This window comes from Corvus moneduloides, chromosome 5, assembly GCF_009650955.1.
Source record: "Corvus moneduloides isolate bCorMon1 chromosome 5, bCorMon1.pri, whole genome shotgun sequence".
Classification (NCBI taxonomy): Eukaryota; Metazoa; Chordata; class Aves; order Passeriformes; family Corvidae; genus Corvus; species Corvus moneduloides.
The window spans coordinates 73,810,745-73,823,155 of NC_045480.1; the positions used below are offsets into that span (position 1 = coordinate 73,810,745).

General features: G+C 46.9%; 1 protein-coding gene across 1 annotated transcript; it reads right to left on the bottom strand.

The window, feature by feature from the left end:
- Positions 1-5,609: 5,609 nt before the first annotated feature.
- Positions 5,610-7,658, bottom strand: LOC116444264 (growth-regulated alpha protein-like). Its single transcript, XM_032109514.1, has 4 exons — positions 7,411-7,658; positions 7,144-7,270; positions 6,983-7,066; positions 5,610-6,622 (listed from the first exon to the last, which is right to left on the bottom strand). The coding sequence occupies exons 1-4, from the start codon at positions 7,463-7,465 to the stop codon at positions 6,604-6,606; spliced, it is 285 nt and encodes a 94-aa protein (XP_031965405.1). The 5' UTR covers positions 7,466-7,658; the 3' UTR covers positions 5,610-6,603.
- Between the last annotated feature and the right edge of the window lie 4,753 nt (positions 7,659-12,411).

Here is a 12,411-nt window from a genome sequence, read left to right on the forward strand (position 1 = left end):
GCGGGCGGAGCTCAGGGACGAGCGGAGCTGATGGAAGGGCCGTGCTGGGGGCGGGAGATGCTGAGCGACGCGCGGCGCTCTGGGCAGGGCGGTGCTAAGGGCCGGAGATCGTGAGGGCGGGCGGACCTGAGGGACGGGAGACGCTGAGGCACGGGCGGAGCCGCCGGTCGACGTGACAGGGACGTCGAGCCTCACGGAACAGCTGGAGCCACGCAGACGATACCCCCAAACCCGGGCTTCGGCTGCAGCCTTTGGCTCCCGTGAGCTGCTGTTCCCCTCGCAATTGGGAGTGGGCAGACGCAGAGCTCCACAGACAAGAATCGATGTCCCTCATAGTTTTTCCCTGCACCCTCGTGTGTTCTGAGGGGAAAGTCTAATGGAATTACTTGCAACGTGCATAATGGTGCCTTCTGTCACGTGCAATGGCAGATTTTATAGTAAAAAATTCGTCTGTGCAGAGTGGAAGAAGAAAACAAGCCGAGATCTGAAATAGCATATAAAAAACATGCCAAAACAATAACAGCACCCTCACAGCCTCCTGACAGTGGGCAAATTCCCTTATAAAGTTGGGAAAAGCTTTGGAAAGATGTGTCAGCTTAGTGAGGCTCCATGTTCTGCTATGGTCCTGGCTAAGTTTTTGTTGAGTTAGGTGTTTCCAAAAGGAATGTGGCTCAGGTGCTTCCACAGACAGTGTGCGTGCCGGGTTTTAATGGCTTGTCCTTTCTAAAATAATATTCTTATCAAATTATACCGTAACATAAAAACACCCCATTGTCCGCCCGTCCCTCAGCACCGCCCTTCCCTCAGCATCTCCCGCCCTCAGCATCTCCCGTCCCCCGCGCACCCGGTCCCGCTACTTGCCCCGGCTCTTCCCCTCGTCGCTTGGTTGCGCCGCCGCTTCCACCTGTGGACACCGACCGACATGGCTGCGGCCACCACAGGGTTTTGCTCCTCCTTCTGCTGTTCCCGGGCTGGGCGCCGCTGAGGCGAACCCTCACCCTCCCGACGCCCCGGGCCGGCTGCAGCGCCAGCAGCGCCCCTCGCAGAGCCTCCAGGTACGCGGCGCCGATCGGGGAGTTTTCCTCCTCGCTCCTTCCTCATCATCCTTCTCATCCTGCTCGTCCCCCTCACGCTGTGGCGGGAAGCGCGCGGCGGGCAAAAAGGGCGCGAAACGCCTGAGGGGACGGCGAGAAACATTTTGTCAGTATTTGGTGGAGGATCGAATGTGAAACAAAGGTTCTGGTATTAATTTTAGAAATGAAATAAAATAAATACCCGTAAAAATAGTGATAAACATTTATAATGCCTTTCACAAATATTACTGGATCATTTAAATGCATGTTTTCACGGAGAAACAAGGAAATAATTTAGGTCTGATTTAGCTGAAATAGCAGTTTATGTACTACAAAGTAAGCGGTAGACAATAACTATTCCTACTAGAAATAGTAACAACTCTTTCTATATAGTGACAGTCTCCAAATTCTGTAATATATTTGCGTAAGTGTGTGCTATTTTGACTTTTTCACTGGTTTTCATCGTTAGTCAAACGAACCAGGCAGTCCATGTGAATTGCAAGGAATATAAAATGTGCTCTAAATTTAAGCAGATTCTGCTCAGACTTTGCCATTTCCCAGTGCAGCTCAGATCAGCTCAATTTGTAATAGTGAGGAGTGACAATGAGGTGTCTAGTTGGTGCTTGAGCTCCCTGCCAGGAGCACAACAGCAGAGAAAATGGATTTTCAGCCTCAGGAAGCTTCTCTTAAGCTTGATTGACGTATCTTAATTGGGTTTACCTTGTCTTTTGGGTTATTCTAAGAGAATCATTAAGAATTACAAATGTTGCCAAGAATTCTAGTGTGTAGTCTAACCACACATTACAAATTCTGTCTGATAAGGGAATCTTCCTGTGGATCTTACATTAAATCTTATTCTATTACAGGAGGAAAAAAAAAAAAAGAAAAAAAGACAAAAAGAACATCACAAATTAAAATTCCTTTTTTTCTGATAACAAATCATCAAAAATAAACCCAGCATTTGGTGTTAATTTCACTTGGGTATGCAGATACAATTAGCACTGCTACTGAATTCAGCAAAAGTTGTTTTTATGAATTTAAAACAAAGCAAATCCACACTGAATTTCCCAGCAATCCCCATACCTGTTACGTCCATCCTCTTGTCACTTTCCAAACCGTTCTTCAGCTGGCTTTGGTTTTGATAGATCTACTGACTAGATGACTTGAATATTTGGGATAACACTCATTTTTAGACAATCCCAGAAAGTAACTTCACTCCAGGTCAGTCATATGAGTAAAGAAACCCCAGAAATTATATAATGTCAGGTCACAATTTTCAATGTACTTTTCATGTTAAAAGATCAGCAAAGATGTTCTATTGCTGATGTTGTCTATAGAAGCCTCTCTAAGATCATGGCATTTTCTTTATTGAAAGTGTGTGTTTTCCCAAAGCATCTTGAAAATTATATAGACCCCAAAAGAGTCATGTATGTGTTACAGTTGGTATTCCCCTCTATAGCTTCACAATGTCACCACATTTTTTGTGGGGAATTAGACACACTGCAGCAGTAATGTCCCACTGCTGCAGAGTTCCTGACTCTTCATATCTGTTTGGGTTTGTTCTTTTAAACAGCAGAAAGTTTGTGCCCAGCAGAGGTTTGAAATGCTCTACCTTTCCCTTGCTGACTTGCGTGTTTTTTCTGTCAGGCAGGGACCGATGGCTGCTGCCCAGGTTTGCATTCTGTGGGCTGCGCGGGTATTTCGTTCAGAGCGAGCAGTGGAAGGGCATTTAGGGTGGAAGCGAGTGGCTGTAAAGGGCTGAACAACCTGGGGAAAGCCATGCCCGCCATCCCGGGGGTGTGGGTCCGCCCCGAAGGGCGATGGCGGGGGAGCCGAGCCCACCGTCCCCTCAGGCGTTTCGCGCCCTTTTTGCCCGCCGCGCGCTTCCCGCCACAGCGTGAGGGGGACGAGCAGGATGAGAAGGATGATGAGGAAGGAGCGAGGAGGAAAACTCCCCGATCGGCGCCGCGTACCTGGAGGCTCTGCGAGGGGCGCTGCTGGCGCTGCAGCCGGCCCGGGGCGTCGGGAGGGTGAGGGTTCGCCTCAGCGGCGCCCAGCCCGGGAACAGCAGAAGGAGGAGCAAAACCCTGTGGTGGCCGCAGCCGTGTCGGTCGGTGTCCACAGGTGGAAGCGGCGGCGCAACCAAGCGACGAGGGGAAGAGCCGGGACAAGTAGCGGGACCGGGTGCGCGGGGGACGGGAGATGCTGAGGGCGGGAGATGCTGAGGGAAGGGCGGTGCTGAGGGACGGGCGGCGCTGAGGGCGGGAGAAGCTCATCCTTAAGGTAAATCTCCACAGTCGGTAGGGGAGCTTTATTTAAGAAAACCTGTGTGCTATTTCTTTTCTGTGCCAAGCCGTTTCTGCAGAGGGCATAAGAACCTGGTTTTTATTTATCCTGACTTTGGAAACTCCTTTAAGGATAGCGCCTTCACTTGCAAAGTGTTCAGCTACTTTAATCAAATAGTAGCAGCAAAACCTCCCCAAACTCTGTAACAATTGTTGCTATCTTGGAGGGTGATAGCTTCTGAGTGTACTCTTTCTGTGCGGAAGAGGATGGTGAGCTCAGATCCATGGAGCAATGTGCTTGGCTGGGTTTTTGCAGAAATAGGTGTTCCTCTATTTTAATGTTAAATGGAATATATTTTTCAAGGACTTTTCCTATCTTCTTAGAGAGGTCTTTACAAACGACTGACATGTTATTTAGAGGGTGTCTGTCATCAATTTTGAGTTCCCTTGCAGAGTAATCATGTTTACTTTCTCCATGAAAGCATTTTGCTTCCATGGTCTGCAGCTATGGAGAACAAAGCAATTTCCTAGTCATTCCTCCAAGTATTTTATAAATGTATATATAATTTTCAGTTCATCAAGGTCATTACAATATAGCACAAAATATGACATTTATTCAAAGCTGGAGCTTTACATGGAAACCAAACTCTCTTTCTGGTTTCATGAAAAAACCCGAAACAGTTGCAAGTGTTAAATGTAGTTTTAAGTTGCAATGATAGGCTTACTGTGACTGTGTACATTTGACTTACCTACAGGCACTTATCTGAATCTCTTAGGGTACAGTGAAGATTAACTTTCTTCACACTTAATATCTTGAGAATTTCAAAGAACAAATGATAGCAATTCCTGAGTCCCATGAGGACTTCAAAAACCTGAGAGGCTTTTGATGTGTCCTGTTTTACTAGCGTTTTTTGTTGGGCAATGTACTTTCCTGCTGGAAATGGGGTGGGAGGCAAAAATCCAGAGTTGCACAAGATATTTCCATTGCTGTTTTAGTAAATTAACTTGCATCTGAAGAAAAACATATGACATAGAACAGAAGGGAAGAACTGTAGAAGTTTTAATAAGCCATGGTTTTCAAAAATAGCATATAAAAGAGGCATCTATTCCTGCATGTAAGTTAAACTTTTCAGCTTTTGAAGGAATCTGGTTATTGTCAGTCTTTTAGTCACAGTCTTTGGTGTGTACTAGGCAGGGAAAGTGAAAAATCTGCCTTAGGATTTTGCAAATATCTCCTGCTCTGATAAAGTGAAGCTGGATGTAGCTCTCTCTGGAAAATCCGTGCTGTTCCTGAGACATGGTGCAACAGGGCAATGTGGTCATTTGAGACAGACACCATTCCCAGGGGGAAAGCCATTATGTGTGCAGACACACTGGAGTTTGTTGAGAGGTGGCCAGTGCAGGCAGGACTTTTCTAAAGGTTCTGGAGAGGGAGCAACAGTTTCAGGTCACCTCTAAATGTCAGGAAAAAATGGTGACAAGGAAAGGGAAGAACATTTCATGCTCTCTAACCATGGGTGTGTAAAGGAGACAGGTTTCCATATACCTTCACTTGTCTGTCCCATGTTCTGGGGATGAGCCAGCTTTCCTCAGGTGCCACAGGAGAACACTCGTGACTCACCCGTGTCAGCAAAGCCAGGACGTGGTTGTGCCTTCAGATAAGGTTTTGTTGGATTTCATGTGCAAACAGCGATTGATTTGTGTGTCACTGAACAAGTACCATGTACCTAGTGATGGAAGAGATTGTTTGCACTAGAAATGTGCGCTGAAGAATCCACACATGGGGATTCTTGGCTTTTAGAAGTGTCAGGGATCCTTGTTACACCTGGGACCCGAACAATTTTTTTCCTGGAAACAAATTTACTATTGCAAACTTTCACTGTTTCTTACCATAGCAAACACTGTTACTCTTTCCCACCCACGAAAATGTGTCTGACTTTAAACACAGCCCACTTCAAATTAAACCAGAGTAGAAATTCCTGCAGATTGCAGGGGTGTTCAATACATCCATCCTGGGGTTAATCTCCCCTCACATCAGCAGCTCCGACCAGAGGGTTTAAGTAATGTGCCTCTGAATATAGAAATACATTTGCTTGGTACAAAGTTCCCCTGACACTTCAGAGAGAACTGATCTGCAGGTGTATCCAGGAATCCCTGGGCACACAGAGGTCACTGCTTCCCTGCATCCCACTAGCCCAACTGACACAGTTACACGGGTCCGTTTGACACAGAAGTCACAAAAAAACCCAAGTATATTTTCCAACAGGAAAACTCTTTTATTGTATCATTTATTTCATTACATTATCACGAGAAATCTACCTCTTTACATACAATTTTCCAAAGCAGAATAATGAAAATTAGTTATTCTTGATGAGCTATGACAGTATGTCATACAAGTAGACATAAAATATCTAAGTCACTTCAGAACATTTACTGTTCCTTTAGATCTTGTGCATAAATACCAAATACTTTAATGTAAACTCATTTAAAAACAAACCAACTAACCAACCCCAACATCATCTGGTTAAAAACCAAACCAGTCACGGCACGAACCCCCATAATTTCATAGAAATTATTAAACTCTACTAAGTATTGAATAGGGGCAAGGCTTCAGGGGCAACATTTGTGATTTCTTTGGACGGTATCTTGTGCAAAAGGATCCAAGGCATTCTGCATTACAGGCTGGTGAGTTGGAGTAGGAAAAAGAGATTCAGCAAAACATTCTTGGTTGAACCAGGTTTTATACCCATGTAATCCTGAACGGGCACTGAAGTGTTAAGTGCCAGGCAGGACTCTTGTTATTCCTGACAGAAGGATAACCCCTGATCATCAGCATGATCCATTCAAACCTCTCCTGTCACGCTCTCTGCAGATATTTGCAAAACTAGCTCCACAATGGGCCCATCTTGTTTTCAGACATTAATGCTGTTTTATAAGAACTCATTAGCAAATAGTATTTGGTAGGAAGGAGCTTGCACAAAGGTGGAGCAAACTGTAAGAATGTTGCTGAGAGATGTCCAGCAAAGAGTATGCTGTCTGACCAAATGGATTCAATCACTTTATCTCAGTCAATAAATCCATACATAGTATTAGGCAATAACAAATATGAGGAAAGGAAGTGAAACACAGAACATCTTATCTACAAACTCATCAAAACTAGAGAGTTGAGCTATTTTCTTCTCACAGCATCTGTCTCCTGGTATCTTGTGGCAAACAGGTCACGTCATTCCGAGATGTTCCTTCCCTCAGAGCTTGTTGGGTGAACTGCAATAGGCAGAATTCAAATTGTAAAGCCAGCCAGGAAGTTTTTCTGTAAGTTTTCTTGCATACCCCAGATAACAAATCCCATAGGAGGTGCAGAAAAGATGCCTGGTGGTGATGGTGGACTGTACTGTGGCTAGATTTGCAATTCATCAGGCATTTGCTGTGGATACTCTCCCTGACAACCTGCTGGGTTGTCTCCTCCCCAGCAAAGAAGCCACTTTCTGGACGCATTTTTGGTGTAACTAACCAGATTTCCCTACAAGAATCAATAGCAGAATATGGCTCATTATTCTTGGTTTTAAGCCACGCCAAAAGCTGGATTTAGCCCCAAGCGCTGGCAGCAGCTGGCCCTGCAGGTACCTGCGGAGTATCCTGGTGACCAGCAGCTTGACCCAGGGTGCGGTGGGGTTCAGGCAGACCATCAGTCCCTGCTTCGTCGTGGCTCTGCGGGCGAGACAGGGAGGGGATGAAGCCGTGGCCGGGGTGGCGGGCAGGGATCGGGGCCTGGGCCGGGCACTTACATGACCTCGGGCACGGCGCAGTGGGGCCCCTCCACGAGGAACTCCAGGCGGGCCAGGCGCCGCGGCGGGATCACCTCGGACACGGTCCGCACGCAGCGGCAGCGTAGCTCCCCAGCTGGCGGCGCTCCTGGCAGGCGGGAGGAGCCTTCTGAGCCTCGGCTCCGGAGTCCCCCGACACCCCCCGGCCCCCGCCGAGCCCCGGGCCCCCGCGCACCCCTGCCGAGGCCCGGCCGCGGATGGATGGGCAACCCCGGCTCGGCCGCTTACCCTGGCATAGAGCGGCGGCGGCCAGGAGGACGAGGAGGCGAAGGTGCGGGTTCATGGCTGGTGCTGGCGGCGGAGAGAGTGCGAGAGCCGGCGAGGCGGCCCCCTTTCTCTCCCGTGCTTTTATTCCCTGCCGGGAGCTGCCGGGGAATTTCCCGGAGTGGAGCCGGGGGACAGTGCCCCGTTGGCCCCTTTCCACCGGCGGGTGTGGCACTGAAGCTGCAGGGCAAAGAGAGAAGAGCGGCTGCTCCCGGCACAGCGGCTCCTTCAGGTCTGGGAGGGAGGGAAGCGTGGCACTGCACCGTCTCGAGAATCGCCCAGGGTCTGCTGGGACCCCATTCTCTGAAAGGAGCTGAGGGGTTTTTGTGGGGGTTCTCCCTTAGCTTGCAGGGTGCAGGGTGCTGAGCCAAAGGAGAATTTGGGCTCTGGAGCTTGCCTTGCTGCCTAACCCTGTGCAACCACGCACTCTTATTCAGTGGGCGCTGCTCCCCTGAGCAGCCCTTTCTTCGCCTAGCTTTTGAAAACCACAAATCTTCTTTTCCTGCAACTAGGAGACCCTCAGGTTTCCTTACCTACACTCCGCTACTGAAAACCTTCCGGTTCCACTCCTCTGCACACATAGGTCACTCTTTTTCTTCATTCCTGTCAAGGCATTTTGCGAAGTTCAGTTATAAAGAACCAAAATAGCAGTTTTCTGTGAGCTTTTAATGAAAACGAGATGCAGGTTTTCTGAGTTTTATTTACTCATAGGTTTAGTTCAGTTATGGGCAACACACTTTCTTTTGTAATGCGTTTTAGAAAGAAATATGATTTTGCACTTTGTCTTGTTTTTTGGGGTTTTTTTTTGTAGCCGATCTGTTTTCTTCCACAGATGTTTGTGAACATGAGTGGGGTTCAGCAAATCGAATTGTTCCGGGGTCAGGCTGCCGTGTGTCTTGCCCCATCTGCCTGAATGCCTTAGATTAGCTGTAGTGTCTGAAAACAAAACCAAGTCAGGACCCAAAACAGATAAGATAAAGCACGTAAAGCGGTCCTAGCAAGGGATTAAGTAGATAGCAAGCTGGTGAGATACTAAGACTGTCATTCTTGGCCTCTGTCATCTACAGCTCGGCTGGTTCATACAGCTGCTGGCTTAGTGCCTCAGGAGATCAGCCCTGCGGGAAGACTGTATTTCACAAGCAAATGGTGATTGCCCCACGTTATCAGGAAATATCTACTGACTAATTTGGACCCCTTTCCAGATGCAGCGTGGTAATGACATCCTTGGAAGCGGTTGGATTTTAGCTTGGTCTTAAGAGTAAGACGGTCAGCTTAGGGGCAGACATTAATTAGAAACCTTCCCTGGGATCCCTTGAGATCATGGAGGTGGAATCACTGTTCCCTCTAGGTTATAGCCACACAAGCCTTGGACGGCGAGTTCCCCATGTGGTTGTCGCAAGGAAGTGCCATGTTCTTTGCACGAAGGAAGGATTTGCCCAGCTGTAGCAAACTGAGGCAATAAGCAGGTAGGACGATGCACAGATAATCTGCTTCAGGTCATCGCAACGATCATTGGGAAATGCAGCTCTGAATGGATGTGGGGAGCAGATCACTTATTGTCACTCATGCACAGTCAGGTTATATGTTGTTCTTGGACAGTACACATGAGTAAGGACAGTTTACGTGACGGCGCTTGGCTTTATGCCTGCGTGACTGCTCACAAGAACTGGCCCACCAGACTCATTCCACAGTGGTTACCGCTGAGGAAATTCCAGAAGTCTCCTGGGGTCTGGAGTGTGAGACTGTTTTTAGACATGGAGCAGCAATGTGTGAAAGTCTGCGGCCAGCTCTCCCTCAGAGCCATGTGCCAAGAAGGGCAGCAGTCAGAGAGGTTGTGGACATGCTGTGATGCAGCAGATGGTACAGAGCCTGGTCCTCTGAGTCAGTACTTGCACAAACAGGCCTGGAACAAGGGAAATGGGTGTCTCTGGGACTATTTCAACATGCAAGACCATCTGCCTGAGCAAGGCTTTGTACCTGCAGACTTCAGATTGCTTCTAGCTCCTTTCCGTGGGAATGCGAGTAGGGTCTCTTCCATCCAGGTGACAGCAGCAGCAAAGCTGAGCTGTGAAGGAACTCTCTTGAATTACACCCTTTGCCCTGTCTCCCTTCACCACCTTTGGCACAATTCCTTTAGCAAGTACGGAAAAGATAGGGAACAGACAGCATCACTTCAGAAAGCTGAGTTCTTGCCTGCCTGCTGCCCTATCTCTTTCATTATAGATAAGTTTGCCATGCACTGAGTGCAGCTGGTACTGATAGAATCATGGAATGGTTTGGGTTGGAAGGGGACCTTGAAGATCATCTTGAATTAAGTTTAAATTAGATATTGTGAGTGGTGGTGTCAGTGTAGCTGGTACAGAACTCACCCCAGTGTTTGTATTTGCCTCACTGAAGGTCCCATTCAAGCCACCCACCTTGCCTGTGCTCTTTAGCAGAAGCGACTGTGTGAAGATACTCCAGGATTCTGTGATTTTGTGAAACCCCTCACGTGTCCCTAGCATGGGTCTCGGGGTTACTGGGGCACAGAAAGCAGTCCCAGCTCAGGCAGGCCCCGAGTAGGTACTTACAGACAATAAACCACACAGCTCAATCGCCTTCACGTTATCCAGTCCTTAATTCATTACGTGCAGGAAGTGATTCGGCTGCTTTGTTGCAGACTTTGGCTGTGTGCCTTTCCACAGCAGGTATTTATTTGGCTTGGCATCTATAGTGGGAGCCAGTCACTGGCAACAGGCCCAGGAAAGCTAAAAGACAATTAAACAAGAGATGTCTCACTTCAACAAGTGAGGACTTCTAACTGCGCGCGAATTACTTTGGAGGATGTGTCCCAGGTAAAAGTGTAAGGTCAACTTTTATCATGGCCTAGAAACCATTTAACATGGCCAATCTCTGAAGGAGCAGTCGTGTTTCCCCAGGGTTTTGATTACGAGTGATTTATATTCTGATCTGTAATATGTCGAGTCACTGCTACCTAGTACTATCTAAAGTCAGAGGGTATATACTGCTGATATCCTCTCATCTTCATTATGTTACCTTTTTTACCTATACCAGTGTGTTTCACAGTATTTCCTGGCTATGATGGGGTGCTATTCCCTAACACCTATGATTCCTCCTGTGGATCCAGCTCTGTCATGAAGTACAAACATTTGCTGGAGGCAGTAACCAAATTTCAAGCTACAGTTTTGTGCAAAGTATGTTTTATATCTATCAGATGTTTTGTTTCCTTCAATTTCCCTGTGTGTTTCTCAAGTGTTGAACTTCTTCCAGTCCACATGCCCTTGAAAATAATACCGGAAGACAAAAGAGATAGAAGTGTCCTGTTCAACTTGTGTCATGGAGAATCCCAACACTGTCTTGCCAGCTGCATCACGGCACATGTCACACATTGTTGTGTGCTTATTTCTGTAATACCTTTTGAGATGTGAAGATTCACATTTAAAATCATGATCTATATGCTCAGTATTTTCCTGCCGGCCTGCCTGCATCTTCACCTAATTTTAACATTCAGGAGCCTTTAGGTCTTTCTGTTTCCCTTCCACAGAGTTAGAGGTTCTTTACCTGTGCCCACTGCTGAGAATCAGAGGGTGAACACGCACACTGGTGACAGCTAAAAGGAATATGTTTGTATTAGTGAAGCATTACCTTGGCAGAAAGAATGGGTTGGCTCTGAAATCAGTGTGTTTGGCAATAATTTCTCCATTTTTCAGTTTCAAGTGCCAGCTTACCTTTTCTGATGTCACTGAGGGGACTGCAGGGACTATAGTTTCACTGTCACCTAACTTAGTGGGACTCTTGGACATACAATTCCCAAAAATTGACTGGCTGGTGGTGGACTCACTAGTTCTGGTATTTTACACATAACATAAAAGGGCAGGAGGGGCTTTATTTTGAGTTTGGGACCCAATTGTTCAAGCAATTTGTTCTTACCTCTGCTGAGGGGGAAGAATCTCCAAGCTTTTTCGTGGCAGGCATGATCCTGGACAAAGATTACAACAGTGTGATGCTTTCCACCCCCACATAGTTGTTCCGTTGACAAGCCTTTGTGGTCATCACAGCTTCTGAAAGGCAGAAAGAGCTCCTCTTGGCCTTCCCAGCAGCAGAAAATGCTCTTCATCTTATGAACTGCCTGCAGGCTTTTGCCCTTGGATCTCTGTAATCTTCAGGAGCATCCCTTTATTCAGCAGACGGAGCGGATCACTTGCTGTGGGCTCTTATGTCCTGCAGACAGGTTTTGCGCTTGCTGGGGTACCTCTTGGTTGTGTGGTTTGCACATGAATTCAGGTATAACTATACTGAACTCTGGCTCTAACATCTGGCAGCAGGACTTAAGCCTTAGGAGTGCCTCACACAGATACGATATGGCATATCCTCTAACAGCTAAGTGTTGTTCCCGTGGTATTATCCAAACATGGGAGAAGTGAAATAGAATCACTGGTATGCTACCAGTGGTGGATAGAAATACCTGGGTCTCCCCAGGGAGCATGACCAAGAGATTGATTTTAAAAACATGGGGTTTTTTTCAGTTTGAAAACGTAAACCCATATTTTCAGTTCAGGCTGAACAGCTCATGTGCAGTAAAATACAGGTCCCCTGTCAGGACATTGTTAACTATGGTGAAGTCTTTACTTCCCACAAGGACCCCTCAAAGAAGCTGTGCAAACAAAGTCCTCCCATCCTTATATGTTTAGCCTGATAACAAAGATTTCACTCAACTTGGAAATGAGCTGTTTGGAAATAAATACATAGAAATTTCTTCCATCTGCAAATAGTTGGAAGTAAAGAAAATATGAGTCTGTTAAAAAATGAACTATTCACCCAATAAAAAAACAGCCCAAGGCCTCAAAATCAACATTCCCCCAGTGTGGCTTAAGGCAATTCCAATTTTCCAACTCAGTGGAGCTGAATAATTTTTGGGGGTATGTTTTGGATAGCTGTGGTCTTTTGGCTAATGTGATGACATCA